Source organism: Xiphophorus couchianus, chromosome 7 (genome assembly GCF_001444195.1).
Source record: "Xiphophorus couchianus chromosome 7, X_couchianus-1.0, whole genome shotgun sequence".
NCBI classification, from domain to species: domain Eukaryota; kingdom Metazoa; phylum Chordata; class Actinopteri; order Cyprinodontiformes; family Poeciliidae; genus Xiphophorus; species Xiphophorus couchianus.
This window is the reverse complement of record NC_040234.1, coordinates 3,503,014-3,526,708: the sequence shown is the minus strand read 5'-3', so window position 1 is coordinate 3,526,708 and position 23,695 is coordinate 3,503,014. Positions and strand designations below refer to the sequence as shown.

Genomic DNA, 23,695 nt, shown 5'->3' with positions numbered 1-23,695 from the left:
GTCCATGCTGCCCACCCCTCTTTATGAAGCATCTACAGCTCTCTTCAATTCCCACTGCAGCATTTCAATCAGATCGGGGTTTGGACTTTGACTAGGCCACGGAAGACTATGATTATTTTCTTTTTCAGCCATCATAAATTCTTAAATACAACTTCTACTAATTATTCACTGCATCTCGAATGCATAAAAGGCAAAAAGAGATGTTTGTTCTCAAGTTACTCACGAGGTACTGCATGGCTATGGATCGTCTTAGCGGTCCTGGGGGTCCGATGAGAAACACATCTTGGCCCAAAAGGTCCTTCTGCATGATCCATCGGAGATGTTGAGCCACCGTTTGGGGCACAGAGTCTGAAACTGGCGAATGGAGACCAGAGAGCTAAAGAATCTAGACGACAACACAACACCTGTGGATCAGTGAACAGCTGGACACACACTGAACATCACATACGATATTTGAGGGGAACCAGTTCTGGATTCTGAGGGGTTTTGAGTTTGTAGGAGATGTCTCCGATCGTCACAGTGTCACCTGCAAAGAGAAGAGGATGAGGAGTCTTCCTGAAAAGCACTTCTTTTTTTTTTATGTCACATTGAAAATTATTTTTACACTTCTCAATATTTAAGGGGAAAAAATAGTCATTGACACTGCAGCAATCAAGCCCTTCTTATAATTGCCGAGCAGCATTTTATAATGTCCACTGGTATTTTAATGAGTTATTTTAATGTATTTAGGTCTAAATATGAAAACGGAGGCCCTCAATGCCATCACTTTAAAACCCTTTACAAATTCTACTGTGGTGTGGAAAAGTGTTTGCTCCATTTCTGATTTCCTGTTTTTTTTTTCTCTCTCTCTTTTAAAAACATTTCTCACATTTATGAGCTTTAGACCAAACTAGCTGTGATAGTAATGAAGCTGAGTGTGGCTACAAACAGTGAGCTCAGGTGAAATCACATAAGGCCATGTATGCGTGAAAATTTTAGTTCTCCCTTAATAACAAACAGCTTCATTTAAAACATGCATTTTCACTAATATTTAAGTTGGTTTCCTGTTCTAAGATATTTAATTGTCAAAAATAAATGAGAGAAAAAAAGACAAAACGTGAACAGGGTAAACACTCTTTCACACCTCTGCATTTGAGATTCAAGGTTTTAATTTTTCTTGCAGTTAAAAAAATATTATAATGAAATGTTTACTTTTAACTGGAATCTAGCAATTACAGGTATCTTTCTGGCGGATCACCGATATTTGAAATGCCTGATGCGCCATTCAGACTTTGGCCGATATCAATTAATTTTTGTTGTCTGAAAAAAACAAAATCGCCAAATATGGCGACAAAGTAGCTAAGTTTGCAACATTGATACCGCAAACTGGGACAGTGGCTGATTTTCAGAACTTAGTGGAGGTCGATAGATCGGTAGATAAGATCGATTTCTCATGTAAGTATCAGCTGACCGGCAATCACAGAATGATTTAAATCGGACCATTTACTGGTGTGCCGCTAGTACCAGTAGTTTTATATATACAAACAGCAAAGCATCAGCCCAAATGTTTATCAAGACTGCAGGATAAGTAATACTGTGACAGAAGTACGAAATGATCTCATAAGTACTAGTCTGCCAATTATTTTCTACTGAAACTGAAAGAACTGACAGCGACAACAGTAGCGAGTCAATGACCTTTCACCTAGAAACTACCTAAAGTGCTGACCCTGCTTTCTCCTTCAACTTATTCTCGACCTCTGTGGTTGATCACCACAGAGGTCAGAAATGTACCAAGTCAAACTCCAATCAGGACTTTGTGTAGAAGTAAAACAGAGAAGCAAACGATGGTCCATGAATTTCCAATAAACACCAACAGAACCACTGATTCTTCCACTGCTGAGCCTTCTGAAAGTGTCACCCCTGCAGCCCAGCCTGAAGATTACCTGAGGATGTGCTCACAAGTTTGACCTCGTGGAATCTCCACATCCAGCCGTCCCGACCCAAGACCGAACCCAGAATATTCCGCACCCTTCTAGCGGCCACAGCCGCCGTGGTGCCGCCGCGCAGCAGCTGGTAATGCATTCTGCCGCTGCTTGTGTTGTTCCTTCGGGATGAAAAGCCCCAGGTTTGGGTCACTCCTTGGGCTGGAACGGCTTTATTCCCATTTCATAACATCTGTCGGCTCATACTGCAGGAGCCGGAGGAAAATAAATGGGGCACAGAGGAGTCCGAGGCTCAAAGAATTCCGTTGCGTCCAGCTCTCTAAAGAATAGTTCCGCTGGGCCCTCAACTTGGTCAACAATTTCATTTCCACAACGCATTTTTGATTAGACTTTTGAGCTGTTATTACACAGTGAAAACACACAGTAATATTGAGTATTGAGTTCATATAATGTGAGCTGAAATTGTCTTGGAAAAAGGGGCTCTGGCACATTTTTATTACACAAAAGCCAGTATAAAATTCAAATGCCCACAGTCTAGTCTGCTTATTTAGAAAGCAATAACTATTTTTATTCCAGCAAAATAAAAAGCATATATTCTTACTTGAATTGTATTAGCTAAATTTTTTTTTACCTATCTATAAACTATTCAAATGTTAAATAGTTTATCTTGAGTTCTGTTTCATTTGTTTCTACTTATTTTTAATGTATTTTACATTATTTTCATCTAGTTTTTACTAATATCGTGAAGTTAACTAGGATAATATAATTTAATTAATAAGGCTAAATTGAAACAGAATTTGCTTTTATTTGCCAGGTTTCTCCAAATTCCGTCCCAGATTCTAGCAAAAATAAGTCAAAAGAAAAACCACAAAATACTTAAAGGCCAGAAGTTTGATGATAAATTCAGGTTTATCATCAAACTTCTCATCAAATCTGATACCAAAATTTACCATTTTGGTATCAGATCGGTACCGAAATATGCAATAGCACAAAGTCAGTAATACATTCAAATAAAACCTGCATCACAAATGAGACATTTAATGTTTTGGGAATTCGTTAAAAACCAAAATGCTTTTATTGAGTATATCTATATCTTATCTTTAATTGATATCCAACCTTGTTTTGGACAGAAGTACATCATGAGGGTAAAAAAAAAAACTCAACTGAAAGATTTTTGACAATATCCACAGCCACAGTCATAAAAGACCCCAAGCCAACCTCATCTATTAATATGCTCAGCAAATATTTCCATCACTTTTAATGCTGTTTGACTTTTGTCACGCGCAGCGCTAAAAACGCGCACAAGAAAGAAAGAAAGAAAGAAAGAAAGAAAGAAAGAAAGAAAGCGAGCAGCAGGGGGAGAAGAGAGGCCACGGTCCGAGCTGAGAGGGAGGGAGAGAGAGAAGAGCGGTGGGAGGACACCGTCAGGGCTCCAAGTCCTGCTTCTCCTCCTCGGTGCGCACACGGGGGTGGCGAAGAGCCAGGGCGGCGAAGCAGGTTGCTGAATTCCTCCACCTTTACCCCTGTTTTGTTTCTTCTCTCTTCCCCGGAGCGGACGCAGAACGAAGCCTGGGACTATGGAGGATGTGTACCCCTACAGCCGCAGCCCAGTCTGGGAGGAACTGGTTAGTAAAAAAGTCCAGCGCCGGCCGGGGGACTTGTTTTTCACCCGCGCACTCCTCACTTCGGTGGCTCGTCTTCGGTGTTTCTCCAAAGAAAAGTGAACAGTTGGACTTGTTTTCACGAACACTGAGCTTTAACTGTTCGGTTTTAGTGTGGAAGTGTTACTTCAATCTGAGAGCGGTCGTGTTTAGAGCGTATGCTTCTGTCGCTGAGATTTTTATGGGGGTGTCTTCACAACTAAATAGGATTTAATCGCCAGGGGTCTTTTGTTTGTTCAAGAAAAACAAACTAGCAAATGCTAAATGTAAAATTTTATCTATTGTGCTTTGTCCGCTACATTACGAGTAAAACCATAATTATTTTTTACTCACGTCTGTTTCAATTTAGTTGTCTTTATTTGCTGCTTGTAACACAGTCACGGAGTTTCGCAGCATTCTTTTGAGTTATTGATAAATAAATGTAGTGTGACTCCCGTTAGTGTCTTGTGGGTGTTGGAGTGAATCCGCCACTAGGGTCTGCCCTGCCACGGACCAGTCCGCCGGCTGACGGAGTGGACGAGGCGGTCCCCACCAGCCTCAGTCGGTGTGTACTGGCTGGCCATAGCAGCCATCTGTCTACCCGAGTTGCGGGGAAATTGTGGTCTCTCCACCCCCGAGCGTGTCCCCCTATGCGTCCGCCAGCCCACTCAGGCTCCAGAAAGCATCATTACCTCAGAGACGTGGAGAGATGACAGCGAGGAGAGACGCTTCCTCCCGCCTTAAGGAGAGGAAGGGAGCCGCCGACCGACCGAAGTCTAACCCCGACTGGTTTTCCCCCTTTCCCCGACAGGAGCCGGAGAAAGGGGCCGTGTCGTCCGCCGCGGGGGTGCATGCCCATGTGGTGGGCGCTGTCGCCGGCAGCGGGGCGGCGGACGAGTCCTCCGACAGCGAGGCAGAGCAGGAAGGCCCCCAGAAGCTGATCCGGAAAGTGTCCACCTCTGGACAGATCAGGAGCAAGGTAAGAAACATCTGTCTAGATATTTGAACGTCCTCTCTGTATGTACATCACACCTCCCCCAGGTGTTCCCTCAGCAGGCGGGCTGATCAAACTGCTGCCTCAAACATTCAACAGTTCAATCCGCGTTCATGACTTTTAGCATATGGGTTTTTGCTGGTGTTAAGGAAGCGTGAAGCATAATGTCTGGACATTACTGTGCCAGAGATATTCTCTGTTCTGCAGACAGACATTAAGAGGCTAGCTTCTTGAGAAACTTGGTAAAACCTGTTGCTGATCTCATCGAGGATCGTTTGGTACATTTTCTAGTGGACCTGAAAGCATCCTTGCTTCTGTCACAACGTTCAAGTTTACCCTGTATTTATATGTCAGCACTGTTGCCCTGCAGCAAGGACCTCTGTTTGGATGTTCCCCCAGTGCATGCGTGGGCTGTCTCCTGGTACTTCGACTTCCCTTCGCTGTCCTAGAAACATGTATAATAGCTGGTCTTTTCTTTCTAAATGATCTGTGAGTGTGTGCATGGCTGTTTCTGTCATTGTCCTTTGACGGACTGCTGACCTCCAATAATGTTCTTTGGACAGGCCAGAGGAAAGCACATGATGCAAAGTAGCACTGCTAGAAACCTAAAGAACCTATCAGACATAGCACACTATGTTGCAGTCACAAGACATGGACACCGTGGTGTCAGCTACAAACCCCTCTGTAAGGTATTCTACCGTCAAATGTAAGGTAATCTGTCTGACTGTTGACTTTTTGTCCAAACTCAAACTGGGTCATCAACAGAACAACGATCCCAAAGACTCAAGAAAATCTGTATGAGACAAACTTATTGGATTTATTATTGCTAAAGGCTGCTTTATGGGTTGCATGTCGCTAATTTCATCACCCTGTAAGTACAGTTGAGTTTTTAAAACACACCGCAATTATGGAAGATGACTTTCCCACAACCCAATGATAACTTTCATAAAACAGTGGATAAAATTGAAAATGTCATTCCCTTAGTGAACTGTCAGGTCAAAAGACTCGTTGCAGATCTGCTTTTGTCCTGCAGGACTTAATAAGCGGATGTTGCTCTAATTCTGTGACACCTAAGCTCACTTGGCACACTTCTCCTCTACGCTGTAAATGAGTACCGTCCTCCCACAGCAAAGGACCCACTTAATTATTGACTGCTCCACTCAACCCCGTCTACAATATTCAGGATGAAGGCAGTTATTTTTAGTAACTTTGGGCAAAGCAGTCTCTGGCCTTTCCTAAACAAACATTCATGTTTTCTTTGAAACAAAAGCCCAAACTTTTAAAGCAGCAACAGTTGACGGGACAACTCATACGCCTCCTTTTGGCTTTGTGACACCGTGTGACCAATATGAATCTGTCGCATTTACAGAAGTTTTAGGAGAGAGTGAGTAAAAGTTACGCTGATATGAGTCATCAAGCTGGACAAGTGTGGTACAAAAGTATAGACTAACCTTGAATTTTAAAAAACTCTTTCATGTAGTCTGTTGAGATTTTACTACCAAGTAATGCATACTTCTGAAGAGAAAAAAAAAATTAAGTGTTCTATAAGGTTTTAGATAAAATTTGAGAAAATTGAGAAAATTTGTGTTTGCAGCATGTATCAGTATTTTAATATATAGTATATTGCTGATATAGAAACTGACCATTTTTGCACATTCTTCTTTGAAACAAACAGCTTAGTCTCAGTCAAATTGACGACAGAGTGCCAGTTTTCAGGCTTTCAATTGAATGAATGCCAGAACTGTATCATTCTAACACACCAATGTGTGTAAGAACTCATATCCATGCGCTCCAATTGTATATCTGGATGCTGTTCCTATGGAAGGTGTGTGGGGATTTATGCAGGACAGACGGGAACCACACTGCTCTATCCGCACATCCACAACAACGTCTTAAAAAGTCTCACATTTATGTATTAAATTAAACTGTTCTCATATTCAATGAAAAAAAATTGGTAAGTTGGCATAATTTCAGGTCTAAAATTTAGTTGTGGCAGAAATGATCTCTTATGTGGGTTTTTTTCTCACAGGATTTTTCTGCCAGACAAAAGCTTCAGTTGTGCACAGATATCTTCAGTGTATTCTGTGACTCGAGCTGCTAATATACCCTTGCTAGCTATAGCTAGCAAGCCTTTTTTGCATCTTGTCATGGGTAAGTGGAAATGCATCACCAGCTGGGTGAATGACGTTAGTTTTTGTCACAGTCTCACCTCTGGTGCCAACCCATATAACCCTGCAGGATCCCCTAAATCATGTCCTATAGTTATAGGTTTTTTTTCCTGTCTTATAATTTCATTCAAAGTGGCATTAAAAAATATCTTAAAAAGTCTTAAAATGGACTTGCTGAAATCCGCAGATACGGTGTCTGCCACTTTACACCACCCTGCAGGTCAGTCAAGAATCTCTTCATCCTACCGCCACAATAGCATGAAGCACTTCTGCTGTAATTGTATCAGCGTGCTCAGCATGATGACATTGTACAACAGAGGTCTCCCACTTTGTGTGTGTGTGTGTGGGGGGGGGGTGTGCGTGTGTGTGTCCGTGTCCTGTGACTTCCAAATGGATCATGCAGGCACTGACTCACCGAGTGTTGTTCCATTGGACTGTTTGCTTAACTCTGGACCAGGGCGCATGCATGCGTGTGTGTGCGTTTGGGAGGTCGGGTGGGGGGTGGGGGGCGTGTGTGCCCACTGCATTGTCCCCGCCCACTCCTTTTCTTTTGTTTGCTATCTCCACGGTTCTTTGGTTGCCACAGACAACCACTTCTTCCATATTGGTCATCTCAGCGGCTGACATGTGTGAGGGGCACACACACATCGCTCTGTGGCTCTTAGAGCTGCTTTTCAGATTCTCTCATATTTAATGTAGCCTGAATTGCAGGATGATTGAAGCAATCATGACTGGAAATCATAAAAGACAGAGCATAACAAATAAACAACATGGCAGGGATGTCCTACTTAACAAACCATTAGAAGTTGCGTAAAAGCTTCTATGATGCTTGAGATATCCATGATGTATGAGATATCCAAGCTGGTTGACTCTTGTTGACATACTTATAAAGTTATATTTTTCTGAAAGTATGTAATAAATGGTAACGTGAAAAATCTCTATTTCGGCTTTCAGCCATGAGTGACACATATATGTCCATCCACAAATAATGTGGATGGACTCATGGGATCACCTTATAGCAGTTTGTTATCATGTGTGCATTCACACCAGTCTTGTTTCGCCTGCTTTAATCAAACTCAGGTTCAATTGCCTACAAAATCTGGTTTGTTTGTAGAGTTGTGAATGCAGGGTTTCCCCCAGAAAACTTGCTAAGCCCGGTGGTTGGGGTGCCGAGGCGGTCAACCGGTGGTCCCATAAGGCGAATGTGAAAGCTCCTCACCGGCCTGAACCTGCATGATGAGGTTAGCGATGGTTTGTTAACCACTAACGCTCCGACTAACCAGGACCAGACATAAACTTTATCAGCGCAGACAGAGCTGGGCGCTGGGCAGCGTGTTGAGATGGAAAAGCCTCACAAAATTCTTTGTCCACAAATATAAATCATTCTCACCACTCGTTAAACGAACCTCTGAAAGCGTGACTACAAGTTATTCCTGCGGTTCATGTAGAGCTGCTCACCCAAAGTTAACGCGGCGGAGTTTAAACTCCTACCTTGATCAAAAACTCTGGAAAGAAACATAATTCCTCACAGGGGGTTGATGTAAATATTAATACAGGTCAGCCTGTATCCAGTTTGAGTGAAAGGAGGCGCGCAATCTGCGCTGAGGTAACTTAAGACATCCAGCTGCTGCAGCGTTCGAGGCAACGCACAGAGGCGCCAGCGGTGTGATTGGTCCTGCTTTAAATGCATAAACTATAAACCTATCTTCTATAAACACATCTTTTAGGAATAAATCTGCTCCGCCAGTGAAGCAACAGAAACACTTGCAATCCTGCTTTACAAAAAAGAAATAGTGTTTTTTTATTTATTATTATTTTAATAAAAACATAAACAAGAAAGACAGCCTGGCGGTGGGGCTTGTAAAGCATGGCGGACCACCAGGCCTATAATATACTGGGGGAAACCCTGAAATGTGTAATTGAACTCTGATGCAAGCCGAAAAAGCGAACTCTAGTCCGCCTAAAAACCTAGGTCTATGTTGGTTGAAGCGAACTCTGGCACAGTGCAAATGTGAACATGAAGCTATAGTCAGCTTCCTGCTCCGACAGCAGGAAGCTGACTATAGTGCAGGGCATTCTGGGTAAATAAAACCAAAACAAATATGACAGTTTAGCTCTAGCAGGAGAAATGGCTTGTGTCTTTAGCCAAAAACCAAAAAGAAATGCTACAACAGCTAAAATCTGACACCACTCATTTTTTGTTTACATTTTGTGAAGAAGGAAGTTGCGCTCAATGTCTTCTTCAGAGAGTTTTGTTTCGTTTCCTTCAATGGTTCTTGTTGCAGCGCCCCCACAAGCAAGGAGGGGAACAGGAATTTCAAAGGGTATGGTTCGTTTGACTTTACAGCTATGCACCATTTTGTGTCTGTCATTATCATTATCATTCCTAAAATACAAGACAAATACACGAAAGTTTGTTGTTCTAACATGACAAAATATGAAAAAGGCATTTTAAACTTAATAACTCAAATGCTTCTGATGAGCAGGATAAAAAAGATTATTATCCTTCAGATGTGGACCTCTGCTCTGCATGAGACTGCCTCATGTGTAAGAGTGAATAAGTCCCTTCACTGCCCCTGCTCTGCTGTCGTCTCCACTCTCAGCTCCCACCCTGTCATTCTGTTGCAGAACAGAACTTATAAATGTGTGACTAATACTGTGGTTTGTGATTGAAAGCAGAGCTAATGGCGTTCCACAGTGCCGCTGCTCCTGTTGCTGCTCTGTGAGCCTCTGAGTAATCCAAAGAAGATACATGCTCGGGGTTTGTTTTTTTTGCAGAGGAAAAAAAGGAAGGAGGTGTTGCAGGACGAGGTGACACCGGTATTTCCATTTATGGGATGCACAGACGTTTCTTTTTAGATGAAAATTCTTTGTTTATCTCGCCCAGTGGGGAGAGTTGTAAGCTTAGAATTGGAAAGTCGTGGGTTCATTACCCTCTCACTCCTGTTACACATCGATGTGCGTGAGAGAGTTAATTTACCATTTTAGATACGAAGTTTTGATCAGGATGTTGCACGTCTATAAAAGCGTGCTTCTTTATAAGGACAGTTGGGTTTTTTTTCAGTGTTTTCCAATGTTCTCGCCAGCCCCTTTCCGTTACCTTGTATTTTTCTCTCTTCCCAGCTGTAAACAGGCTCAGACAAGCATTCTGGCAATTCTGGCAAATTCCATTTAGACCTGCCTCTCAGTGGAAGAAAGGCCACAAGAGGTTGTTGGGCCGGGGGCGGGGGGAACCGCATTCAGCTTGCTGTTTAAGTTTTGTTGATATTTGTCTGTTAGAAGAAAAATATGTAAACTCACAAATTTATTTCAGTTCATTTTCAAATTTATCACACACTAAAAAGGCACACACACACATGCACATATTTCATTGACACAAACTCTTGGTAGTCTTGTGGGCCTTGTCCTTAGTAGATGCATGTTACAAATATACTGACCTGTAAATCTTCACCTAGGATTGCAAAATGGATTCCCAGCGCCCCCTACACAATTAATCAAAAACATTTGGAGTCTACTGCTAATCACATTTATATTTTCATTTGCTAACATCAATTTAACCCCACCCATTTATAAGGAAATTGTCTGCGGTGAAACTCTCTTTGACACTATCATAAAAGTTTGAAGCTGTTACTGTAGCAGGACAAATTTTCATTTTCTCCATCCAGCCCTAAGTTTAGTTTTGATATGTCATAAAAGAATGCCTATAGTTAATAATCTTGGATATAGAGGATATTGAAAAAAGTGTTTGAAAGGTTTTTCTGATCCATTAGTTGGTATCTGAATCGATTTTGAGTTGTTGCTTCTTTATTCCATCTTAATATTTTAATCCTCCACTAGAAAGAAAAGCGGTGCAAAAAGTTTGAGTAAATTTTTTCCTCATCCCAGTTCTGGCATTTTCTGTCTTTCTGAGGCAGTTTATGAAAATTAAAAATGGTGACAGTGACAGACAAGAAACAAACATTATCTAAGGTCTGCAAGTCGTTCAGACGCTCAAGGAGGCACAAAGTATCGCTATAGCAACCAATATGGTTGGTTGACTAGAGCTACGTTGACCTACATCACAATCACAGCGCACGTTGTCAATAGCAACTGGAAAATGTTGTACTATATTCTAAGGGTGGGCAATATGGACTTAGAGTTTTATCACAGTATTTTGCCATACTTTTGTGATGATGATAAAAATGATGATGAGAGCTACTCATGATAACAAATTTATCACAATAAATGATAAATGATATAAGTCTAGTTGAGACCTTGTTCTTAAGGTCTGAAGAAATTGAGAAAATCAGAAAAAGAAGCACATCAGTTTGAACTTTATGACAAAATCTATAAAAATGCACAATCAAGGCCTTCTTGTAGCATAAATTTGATCTTTGATGTTTTCTTGAAACAAAAATCATGTCTTGTTCTTGAGAATTCAACATCGTGTCTCCTCTTGTGAGCTTTAGGTATCTGGCCCTTATGACTGATGAATGGTATTCTGAAGTATAATTGTGAATCTGATTAATCTGGAGACTCCTGCGTGATTTTCGCCCATGCAGAACTCTTTCCATCTCCTTGGTGCATAAAGTTGAAACATAATAACGGTAGGATGTGAGGGCATCCTTCATCATCCCCTCTACCAACTTGATACGTATGCAGCTGCCCATATGTGTGGTCTAGTTTCTCAAAGCAGATCTTAGACAGGGGAATTACCCCTCTCCCACTTTCTGGATTGTAATTTAACCATCAGTTCAGTGAAATTGTAGCAGGCTGTGGGAGTTAGGGGAGGAAGTGTACAGAGTAACAATTAGACAGATACGAGAGGACAATACGCTGAGAGAATCACAGGAGCGTGGTGGAACCAAGGAATTAATGAGGAGAGAATTTGAAACATTTCAGCGCTGGGTTCTGAAAGACCTGATTGTACTCCAGCTGGACTCAGCAATGATAAACCGTTTGCTGACAGACGCACGGCAGAGCCTTGCTTCTAGGAATGACTGCTAAGACAGCGGGCTTTTCCCAGCAGCCTTCCAGCACAGATGACAGATGTGTAGCCGGTCGGCTTTATGGATGCAATCGCAAGAAGTTTAATGTTAAAGGTCATGACCTGAAACTGCCAAATAGGGAAAGGCTTTCTGCTAGGAAGCCTGGAGCGGAGGTGCAGGTATGTGTTCACTGCTTTTCTGTTTAAATGAGTGTAGTTAGTGGATTTGAATCCGTGCGAATGTGAATAAATGTTTGTGCTGTAGAATGTAAAATTATATCGTCTGTCTCGCTCAAAACGATCTTGCTGTGTTTCTTTGTTCATGACGTGCCACCTGCTACATCAAACTCTCTGCTCCAAGTAAAATAGTTCAGCATTCCTCCACACTGCCAGAACAAGAGCTGGGTGATGTGGACAAAATTATGATCATATTGTTTTGTGGTTTCAAATTAAGATCTTAGTTTTGAAGATATCTGTTTCAATACAAATTCAAAGAACAAATCAAAAATAAAGGATAGTAAATGGTATTAATTTTTTTAAAAATGGTCGTCAAATAAATAATATATTATTGCACTATTTACAATTAGGCTAATAAAATTATTTACAACTCTCAGCCAGGGCAGATCGCCTCTGTTCATCCAGTGCAACGCCCACACGCAGCTTTGCAGATGACAGATGTTTTATTTCTAGGACAGCGTCTCCATACCTGCTGTTCAGCCTGTTGCACCTTTGGTTTCTGATGCATTAGTTTTTCCACCTGCCTTGATGCCTGCAGCTGTATGTTCATTTTTCATATGGTACTTAGTTTCGTGTGAGATTTTCATCTGTGAAAATATGTAAGGCTGACCAAGCACTGTGATACGTTTTGAAAACTAGTATCTATATTTAGAATTTAACTATCAGAGCAGAAAAAAATTCTGCAGTCAGAATGACTGCTAATTGTAACCAAAATAGTTAGAAATGATTATAAATTAATTTGCCCTTTGTATGCTAAACATGAATTCTGATTCACTATGAAAATTTACAATTTTAGCAAACTGTATTCTGGCACCCTTTCTCACCATAGATTAGTTCGTCTTACCAGGAAATCATTTAGAGCTGAAATTACTGCTTTAATATTCTATGTAAAGTAATGTCCAGCCACTGAAGTTTGGGCCATCTTTTATAGGTCATTAAGACGCATTCAATTCACTGTTAATTTGGTAGCTTCAGTTATTTCACCACTCGGTGACAACATTCTAGCTAAAACAGCAAGATAACGGCAGATAACCACGGCAACTGGTGACAGTCTAAAGTCTGGCTGGCTCTCTCCGCAGTCAAGTTTCGTGCACATCCTCAGTGTTTACAAACAAATAATCCCTCCATACACAGAATATGTTGCCCTTTTGGACTGGAGGTCAGCGTAAAGGAGGTTCAGGCTTAAAATGTCGTCCCCTCTAAGGGCTTAGCGTAAAGAACATTTAACCTTAGTTTCTTCAGAGCACAAGTAAGCTCTGACTAGAGACAGGGGTGACAAGTCAGGCATATTTCATCAGTCTAATTAGACTGAATCCTCTGTGAGGCTCAGAAAGAAAAAGCAATTGGTTTAGGACAGCAATCTGGGACAGAGGAGTTATCCCATTAGAAGGACGGATGGCTGATCCAGTTTGCTGCGGCTTAGCTTCATGAAAGGTCCACTCTTACAGTCAACAGGTAGCTTTCTGACTGCCTGCCTGTCTGGGTGTTATCAAAGGCAGGACATGGGCCCGCTCAGCTTTCCTATGAGGGAACTCCAGCGCCGCTCTTATCCAGCAGCAACAGCTGCTGGATTCATTTGAGCCGCCTGGGCCTTTGTCCATTGTGTAAGTGTGTGTGCTGCTCGGAGGCCGTGTGTCACCCTGCCAGGAGCCAGACACGGTGTGGGTGGAAGGTACATGTTGCTCAGGTTACTGGTTTCTCCTCAACACAGGACTTGCTCTCTGTCTCATAGTTTAGCAGATGAGAAGAGCAGAGCACAGAGGCGAGCAGCGGGCTATTTATAGATCACTTCTGGCCTACTTGGCAACAGGAAGGAGATGAAGACAAGGAGAGGAACTATGGAGGCCAAGGAGGAGCAAAATAGAAAATGGAACTGGAGCAAAGAATGGTGGGCCATGGAGAATCAAGACTCCAACTTGGGACTGTGGAAGCTCAAAGATGGTGGATGGAAATAATGTTCATAAATATCAATCAATCAATTTTATTTTTATACCACATTTCAGCAACAATGCAGTTCAAAGTGTTACATCATAAAAACACAAGAATAAGAAGTTATGCAAAATACATACAGTGAACAATTCAGAAACCAGTGACAAACATTACATATTGATGAGTGCCATCATTAAAATCATCAATACTCATAGAATATGTTAGTCAATATTCCAATTATTTTTGTTCAAAAGCAACTCTTAACAGAGGGGGTTTGAGGGCTAGCCTTAATTTAAAAGAACTGTTTCAGCTGTTTTAAAGTTTTCTGGAAGTTTAAATCCTCAGTATAAATATATATTGAGGTTTTTATGCAGCTCTACTCAGTTTTGTTTCAGTCACATGTAACATGCTCAGTACACTACCCAGTCATCAAGTATTAGATGATCAAGTCATCTTTCAATGATCAGTATTAAGAGTACATGAATAAAGGGAACTCCAGTCTATTCTTGTTTGGACAGCTTGCAAAGCTATATGATTTCTACATAGACCATATGCATGATTCTTTTGGTTTAATTAATGCTATATCCCATAACTATCTGCAGTTAAGCTCCAAATTGTTCATATCCTTTGAATATTAAGTTTGAAAATGATTTCCATTCAACAAAGAAGTTTGTTTCCCATAGAAAATGAGACGGACATTGCTCCAAAGTATTTATGGTGGAGTATAAAGACACACGTTTCCTTAAACTACAACCACTGGAGGCACTCAGGTGGCCTCCATTCCACTCATTGTGAGATGACTAACACCAGTTGGCTGGACCTCTGTTGAATTAGGCTAGGTGTGAATATTTCTGCAGTCACTTGTTTTATGTTCATATTTGTATCTGCATGTCATTATTTTTAAAAATCAGTTTTCACTTTGATGTTAAAGAGATTTGTTTTGTTTGTTTTGGGGTAGGAAGGCTTGACAAAAAAAAAGGAAGCCAAATTATGTTGGCTGTGATTTATTTGTAAAATAAATGAAAGGGTAAAACATACAAGGAGGTGAATACTTTTTTATAGACACTCGTAGGTTGATTATTTATTCTATAGGTGACTAGATTCAGTAAAATCATTACGCATTTGATACGATTTGATAGACTGGTATGACAGTAGCATATTTTATTTAATGTAACTTAAAACTGTGTATCCTCACATCCTTATAAAGTCTTAAATTCATGTATCTAAAATTAAGGCTTTAAAATGTATTAAATCCATTTTAAAAATCTTTGTCACAGGTCTTAAATTTTGTTCCTGACAGGACTAGATAATCTTGTTTCTCATGGACTTAACATAATCATTGCGTTCTGCGACATGAGGCGGTTCTGGTTACTGGCTCAGTGTTGGCAGATGCCCGTTTTAAACTGACTTGTATTGGCGTTGAATCGTCGCCGTCATTAACAACACTCTGCCTTGGAATTCCCTAAACTCCCGTTTACTCAGCTTAAGTAGCAGAAAGGGAAGACCCTGAAGGTACCTCATGAGCTCAGCTATTTGCTGGAATTCTTACAGGTCTGTATGAGGACATGATTTCATCCGTTGGCTGCTACGGTCCCACTTTCAATGTAGCAGCAGGTCAGCTGCTCAAGCCTTATACGGCAGTCGACTTTGAGGTATTTCACCTTAATCCACTGCAAGAATTTGGTCCTACAACTTACAGAAACAGAGGGAATCAATGCAGGCATGGCTGGCTGTTTAGGAAAATCCTCTCCGTCCTCTTCCTGTTCTGCTTTGTTTCGTTCCTTGCTCTTCATTCATATCCAAAATGACAAAATAAAATAAAGTTATTTCATCTTTTGCCCTTGTTTAATAAAATACCTTATCATCATGTGCTTCTAAAGCACATGATGATCTCCCATCTTGCCTGCACAGACGTACCTGTGTGAGTGTGTGTTCTGCTGTGGTGTTTTCTGTGTTTAAGTTGACACAGCTGGTGGGCAGGATGTCAGATTTAGACCTCTACGTCTGTTTGTAATTCTCCCCTAACAGAGCGCCCTTCCTTCGCTATAAATAGCCTCAGCATGTGTGTGTTTGTGTGCGACCCGCCTCGCCTCGCTGCGCCTGTAGAGAATGATGTTCTTGATGCTGAGCGTTTGCACGCTTGTGTGTGCTTAATCTGTGACGCGCCCACTGTACCGTGCCCTGCTTTATTTGCTGTTTACGTCCAGCGTGTGTATGCGTGCGTGTGAAAGTTGATGTTGGTCGTAATGATGATGGCTCTGTGTACTGTTCCACATGGGGATTGATTCGCGGTGACACGGACACGCCGCAGAGGACAGGAAACCCATGTTCTTTTATTGAAAATACCTCTTTCAAGCACCTTTCTGTCGATCTTTGTTTGATTATCTCTCTGCCATCCCTCAACTTTATGTTCCTCCTGTAACGTGTGTCAACATCATCAGCTGGAACCATTACACGACAGCATTATGCTGAATTTTGGATTTCAGACGCAAGGCTTCACTTCATAAATGGAAAGAGAAGCAGGGCTTCTTAATAGGGATGCACCGGTCCACTTTTTTCACTTATGATACCGATATCTGAGCTAATGACTGATACCGATCCAATAAGGAAAAACATTGTCGAGTTGTCTTAAAAGGATTTTTTTAAACTCAGGCATAGATGTAGGCTACTTTAACCATTGATTTAGCTATTCAAAAGTTGCTTAGAGCTACAAAAGCAACACATATCTTGGAATTGAATTAGCTTGTTTTTATATAAGATTTACAATACGGCTTTTACTTAGATGTCTAAGTAAATACATAATTTTATTTTTATTGATTAAGATATGAAAATGTCAGCACTTTGCAAAGTGTTGACAAAAAAAACATAATGTAAAACAAATATTAAAGCATAACATCACTCAGAGCACAAAGTATAGAATTAGACTGAATAGGTCTGCCCTTATGGATCAGGCACATCTAGAGTTTTTTTCTAAATCAGAACCGATACAGATATTAATATTGGATCAGTGCATCGCTAACTGTAAATAATTCACGCCTGTTTTAAATGGTAAAGTGATGCTTTTACAACCCCAATTCTAATGAAGTTGAGACATTGTGTAAAACATAAAAGCAGAATTTGACATTTTATGGCACATGTCCAAATGTAATGAAAAAAAGTTAAATCGAAGATTCAACTGGTGGAGTCTCTTGTCTCTTATTTATTCGTCACTGAGTATGTGACGCATCTCTTTTAGGATTGTCAAACTGGCCTCCTCCAGTGTTTGTAATATTCTGTAATTGTTGTTGTGTTTAAAAGCCGATACTTCCAGAGTTAATTCTTCATCCGAAAGCTGTTGCTGCCTTCTCGGGGGGGGGGGTTTCCCTTCCATCTGTTCACTCTATCTTTGTTTGTTACTCTCTCCTTGACCCATTGCTTCACTGCCTGATGTGTGTTTAAACGTCTTTAGAGAAATTAGAGATTGGTGTGTGTGTGTGTGTGTGTGTGTGTGTGTGTGTGTGTGTGTGTGTGTGTGTGTGTGTGTGTGTCTGTGTAACGGGTCTTTTTCTTCTCGCCTGTTCCTCTCCTCCCATGTTTAAAATTACAGAGCACACACACCCGTCCCCCACACACACAAAACAGCAGGCACTTTTTTATGTTGACAGATTCCCAGAAGGTGTTCCACATGTGAGAGTGAAGCTTTGTGTTGTTCTGTGATGGGGGGCGTCCATGAAACCGTTGTGTCTTTTCCCTCTGCAGACCAGCATAAAGGAAGGATTGTTGCTGAAACAGACGAGCTCCTTCCAGAGGTGGAAAAAGCGCTACTTCAAACTGAGAGGCCGAACTCTTTACTACGCCAAAGATGCCAAGGTAGCTCCACTCACTCCCCTTCCCCCGTACACTGGAGAGCGGCAGTTTGTAATGCAGTCTATTTTAGATGGGAAGACCAAACTACTTTTAAAGACCAGCCTCATTTCTGTCTTTTTAACACCTCAGACAGTTCACTGTTGGGTTTGCAGACACTTTTCAGTTTGTTCAAACTTAGGGTGTTTTCACACCTGACAGTTCGGTCCAGTTGGTGTGGCTTGGGACCAAAATTGCAACATGTTTTACATTTTCAGTTGTGTTTCTGTTTCACACTGATCTGTGTGAAAGAAAAACCTGTTCCTCTGCTCCCTCGTGGTGGCGCTGCACCAAGAACCACTGAAGGAAACAACACGAAACCTTTGAAGAAGACTTCACGAAATGTAAACAAAAATAGAGCAGAGTCAGATTCTAGCGGTTGTAGGATTTCTCTTTGGTAAAACCCCCCAAAAACGAGCCATTTCTCTTGCTAGCTCTACACTTGAGTGTTTGTTTTGGTTGTATTTACCCAGAATGCTCTCCCTATAGTGCGTTCCCTGCTTTTAGAGTGGGGTCAGGTTCGCTTGGTGTTCACATACGCATTCAGACCGCACCAGAGTTCACTTCCAACTGAACCCAGACTGAGGTTTTTAGACGGACCAGAGTTTGTTTTATTGGTCCATATCAGAGTTTCATTACACATTCACACCTCCCCATAAGAACTGCCGTTTCTAGAAGAACCAAGTAGAGTTGAATTAAATCGGACTGAACAGGCCAGGTATGTTAGTTCCTTCAGTCTTTCATGAAATCAAAAAGTGAGAATTTACTACCTGCTAATAGGGATGACTATCTCTATATGAACTGTTCTAGTAGCCTAGCAACTGGAAGTATTATGAGTTAATTTAGGAGCATTTTGATGTGTGTTTGTTAGTCTTAGATGAAGCTGGAATGGTAGATCTCCTCTTGTTTTGTGTCATTTAAAATCAAACTAAGCTGGTTCTGCTGAATGTAAATTAACAGTAATTATATCAAAATTACAGTACTATCATTAGGATATGTCAAACTCGATACTTTCTCTAATTGCTACAATTAGCATATCTGTGTATAGCATCAAGACGTAAAAATTTCACGTGAATCTGTAAATTAAGCGCATCCTAAGCTTTGTCTCATGCAGGTAAGAGACCAGCTACCCACTTGAATCAAAAACAACTTCTCTATTCACAGTTGTGAACAACTCTTTACTTTTCTGTCTTTTAACCTAACTCTCATGGAATGAAACACGGGTGTGTTTGTGTGTGTGTGTGTTTGCACGTGGACTAGTCTGGCAGCGCCTTGGCGCGGTGGCAGGAGCGGGCGCTGCGCAGGGTGTCCAGGAGCCGCGTGTGCTGGCGAGTCATGTCCGTGTGCTGGACGGGCGCGCGACGCTCCCCCCCACCCCTTGGTGCCAGTGGATCTGAGGAGGGCCTAGTGAGAATTCGGGTCAGAACGGCTAAGCCACGGGGCCAGACCCACAATATGCAGTAGTGCTGCATTCATGTCATAAGGCTTCAGAAGCGTTCAGTGCTCATTAAGTAACAGAATAAACCCTTATGGTTTTTCTGGATGGCATGAATGCACTGTATGTTAACATATAAGTCCAGATTTGGATCCAAAGGGGTTTAGGGACTTTAAATCTTGAATAAGAGAATAGCATGGCTTTCTGTGACGGTAAAGGGGGACCAAATCAAGACTACTGAGAAGACGGTAGCTGCACTTAAATTGCAGATGTGCGCAAAACTTTGTCGATATTCCACTAATGTCAAAAATCACAATTTCGCAATTGCTTCCATTAAATAAGAATCATATTTAAAATCACACAAATAGGTTTTGTTCACTTAATAAGTCATTCAAAAACATGTCAAGCCATCATTCTTCTCCCACTTCCTGTTGTCTTCTTTGTTGTTTCTACCAGTAGTAACATCTGGTGGTTGATCATGTGACTTGTGTGATGCGGCAAAAGTGTTTCCGTTGCAGTTTTGCAAAATGCACTAATTCTGATGCAGCCGAAAAACATCGAAAAAACTTTTTAAAAATTGGCATGTTAGGCAAATTTATTTTCAAGCTTCCAAATTGCGCAGTTATATGGTCAACTCAGTTAGTGGAGGACAAATCCTAAAGGAAGCTGATCTACATCCCAGATCAATCTGAAATGAGAGTAAAATAATTCATTTGAAACAGGTACAAAAATATGAGTTTAACTCTGTGGCCTTGTGTCATTTCTTTTTTAGAAATAAAAAAGAAACAATTTAAAATTACACAAATTGTTCCAATGTAATGCAAGCTGCTTGCGCAAGGCAGCGTGGAAACAGTGTTTAACACGGTATCAAAATGAAGATAAAAACGAGTAAATGAAATAATAAATCAGTCAGTCTAACAATAATTGATCAAATGTCAGTAAAAAAAAAAAATACTAAGAAATTAACATCCTTACTCTACTTCTTCCCAGCTTTTTGTTCATTTCTTTCCAAACCCCATTATCAATAAGTAAAAACAATATTTCCAAACGCATAATGACACACAGCTGTGTGTCAGCAGGTGTAAGGAGCTCTTCGTTGAGAGAGTGGCTGTTTGTTTCACTATCGATTTTATGTTTGATCCAAGACACAAAAATAGGAACAAACAACAGTATAATTGAGGCACAGCAAGCCTCCTTCAGATGGGAATTGGGAATAAAATTAGAGATGGTGTACATACTGGAAAAGCAGTCAGTCCAGAAACAAAACCATCTAGAATCAAATATATGTATGAAAGGAACATTTTATTTAAATTTGAAAGGTTATAAAATGTAAAAAAAAAAAAAAAAGTCATAACAATTATGAAAAATACTTTCAGTTTGATATGACTTTAAAACAAAATTTAGATAACAATTATTTTTTAGTTTTAATTATCTGTGAAGATCGAACAAAAGTGCCAGAGATCAGCTGAAGGTCAAATGAAAAAGTCACCCAACAAGCCATTCATTCATTATTCAGACTCCTTTAGAATGTAGAAATCATGTCTTCCACTACTGAACTATCACTGTTAGCCTCATTTGGTTTCTCAGTAGTCTTTCTTTTTGACCCATGTTGCTGCACAGTTTTTCTGTTCCCTGAAAAGTTTTTAGGTTTTCTGAAAAGCTACAAAAATCCGCCTATTGTTATTCTAAAATTTCAGCCAATAAGAAAGTGTGACTAAAAAAAATTGTTTTTATTTGTTCTAAAAATTTATGAGCCAAAGCAGTTGGTCAGTGAAGACAAAAAAATAAATAAATGCTAGCTTAGAAAATTTAAGAGAAAACAGATTTTGTCTGTCTTACTGCATTTCAGAAAACCTCCAAACTTTCCTGTAGACTAATTTTAAGTGGAATGTAAAAGGAAGTAAAATCTTGTATTCGAGCTGGTTCTGTCCTTCTGTATAGCTGTAGTTCGTGTCCACTGTCCAACATATCCATCCTCTTAGTGTCTCTAAGATGGCCTGGCTGGCTGTGCTGCCGTACAGAGGAACTCTAACCTCCTCACTGATCCTCAGAGAGGCTTCATCTCAGCAGCCTTCAACTCGTCCTCCTCTCCTTCATCAAGCATCGCCTGACTTAGACACAAAATCAGCTTCAGTGCAAAGAAACACACAGCCAACATGGAAAAGAACCATGACAACAAAGAACCTATCCATTCATCCATCAGTCCGTCCGTCCGAGTTAGTGACTGTACTGGAGCCTCAGTGGTTCTACAGTCCATTCCAGAAGGCCGGTATCCAGGTTTTGTCCCCAGCAGAATGAAAGTTGTGAAAGCTGAAAGGATGAAGGAAAGGAGGCTAGCTCTGATTGCTGACATGCTGCCACTGAGCGCAACTGTGGAATTATGGGTAACACAGGTCTGAATGTCTGCATCTGTCCACCCATCTTTCAACTTTCACCACGGCTTTACACACATACATACATGCACACATATATAAGTGTGTGATATTGTGAGTAGCGCTAGTGGCATGACGGTGAGAACATTCATAGAAAAATAACAAGAGAAGTTACAATAACATGTCTCTTCCATACAGCCACCATCCACGCTCACAGTCATCCCAGCAACTTCTATGAACACACTTGTAGCTGTATGTGGAAATGCTGACACACACACACACCCCTACACACGCCCACACACACACACACACACACACACACACACACACACACACACACACACACACACACAGAGTAAGTGTTGGCTGGGATCCCTCCCTCTCCAGCCAGGCCTGTGGAGAGTGTTGTTGACTGGGCATTCCCTCTGACAGCTGTAGCAGCTCACTCCTCACACACACACATACACGCACACACACGCACACAGAGTCAGAGGGCATTCCTTTGACGGCATCGGGTTTTGGCCCACAGCCGTTTCAGCTCAGTGGCATGCCCTACACATCACAGCACACGTAGCATATCATGTTCCTGTTTGTAGTCGCCGGCTCTCCTCCATGCCTGACTCCAGCTCCAGCTCCTCCACCACCCAACGTTTAATAACACAAGGCCCATCCACCACTATCATACTCAGGCCATTCTCATACAGGGAAAGAGGCGAAACAACATAGAGGGGAGCTCTAGCTCCTCAAAAGGTGCTGATTTGTGGTGAACATTTGTGCAGCTAACAAGCTAACATGTTCTCACTTATTGTAAACCTTTATGTTAGGTTTTCAGGTTGTGACCTACCACAGTCTGATTTGTTAAAAAAAAAAACCTGCGATGTGAAGGTTTATTGCTGTGAAAAGCATTAATATCAAGCACTTCTTGAGACTCTTTGTTTCTTCTGCTTGCTAGCTGTTAGCTAAATAATAATTTCTGCTTTCTAAATGCAAAGACGCTAATACTTAGTTGTCAAAGCTTCTAAAAAATACTAACTATCTGAATTATTCCTTTAAGCCAGAGGTGTCCAAACACAGCAATTCAAGAACGATACAAATTCTGAAGACCTTTTATTTCTTATCGGGGCAAAATTACAAATAAAATAGACATTTTACAATAGAATATAGGCTACAGCACAAAGTATTCAGTAACCAGGCTTTTTGTGTCACATCTATCCAGCAGGCTTGGATGCACCCCGATTTGCTTTTAATGAATTTATTCAACTTGGCTTTTCAATTAAAGTGACACAAATATTGTTTGTGTTGCTCAGAATTGACAAAAAAGCTCTAGTTTTTTTAGTTAATTCTGAGCTTTAAAAGTCCTTTAAAAATTCACAAAGTGGACCGTCTCCTCTAAAGGGGTGAGCCTTCAAAACCCTTTTTATGTTTTGGATCCACAATAATTTACATCCCTTTCTAACAAAAATTGTGACTACTGATTTAATTCAAGATTTACAGCTTCGTTTATTGTTGAGCAGGTAAAAAAAAATCACTGTACTTTGTTTTTTCTTTTTTCCCTCTTTTCTCCCCCCCTCCCTTTTCCTTTTGACAATTTTGGCCCATGTCACAAAAAGCTCGTACACCCCTGTGTTAAGGATTACCTCTGTGTCACATTTACGAAAACTTAATTTAGTTTAAGAGACAGTGACTAGTAGGGAAGCTTAATCCTGCTAATGGGTGGTTAATAATAAGCTGTGTGCTGATTCAGTTTGACAATATCATAACAGATGGCGCCAATTAATGATATGTGGCCATAACCTGATCCCTTCTATGAGATTAGATTTGATCATGGAGGACTCCATATAGTCCAGAATGTGTAATATGACACTAAGTGAAACCTATGGTTCACTTAGTGTTGTTTATGGCTTATTTTCTTTTGCATTTGTTGAAATTAATGAAACAAACTAAACTATTGGAATAATACTCAATAATACATGTTTTTAAGATTGTTTTTTTGTATTGTCCAGAAAGTGTTGTCCTTAATATTTGACATTTATTAGTTTCCATTTTATGCTAAAAAGTTTCCTTCTACGCTTTGCATCACATTTGTCCTCATACCGCAGATCACAACAGGCTCAGCTTAACCTGATGTGTTGTACATAATTGCAAAAAAG

The 23,695-nt window shown here is 40.8% G+C and overlaps 2 protein-coding genes across 7 annotated transcripts in view; one reads left to right on the top strand and one right to left on the bottom strand.

The window, feature by feature from the left end:
* The window catches only part of vwa8 (von Willebrand factor A domain containing 8), an 85,165-nt gene extending 82,950 nt beyond the window's left edge, over positions 1-2,215 (bottom strand). Inside the window, exons 1-3 of the mRNA XM_028022070.1 lie at positions 1,923-2,215; positions 449-526; positions 224-354 (exon numbers count right to left, since the gene is read on the bottom strand). Coding sequence (XP_027877871.1) covers positions 224-354; positions 449-526; positions 1,923-2,061 — 348 coding nt within the window. The 5' untranslated portion in view covers positions 2,062-2,215. The remainder of the gene's footprint in view (positions 1-223; positions 355-448; positions 527-1,922) is intronic.
* A 1,091-nt stretch (positions 2,216-3,306) lies between these two features.
* dgkh (diacylglycerol kinase, eta) overlaps positions 3,307-23,695 on the top strand; it is a 65,126-nt gene continuing 44,737 nt past the window's right edge. For 2 of the 6 annotated variants that reach the window (XM_028022075.1, XM_028022072.1), the window contains exons 1-4: positions 3,307-3,547; positions 4,374-4,541; positions 17,595-17,705; positions 18,999-19,157. In XM_028022075.1, coding sequence (XP_027877876.1) covers positions 3,500-3,547; positions 4,374-4,541; positions 17,595-17,705; positions 18,999-19,157 — 486 coding nt within the window. In that variant the 5' untranslated portion in view covers positions 3,307-3,499. The remainder of the gene's footprint in view (positions 3,548-4,373; positions 4,542-17,594; positions 17,706-18,998; positions 19,158-23,695) is intronic. The other 4 variants (XM_028022074.1, XM_028022071.1, XM_028022079.1 and 1 more) reach the window with 4 other exon arrangements.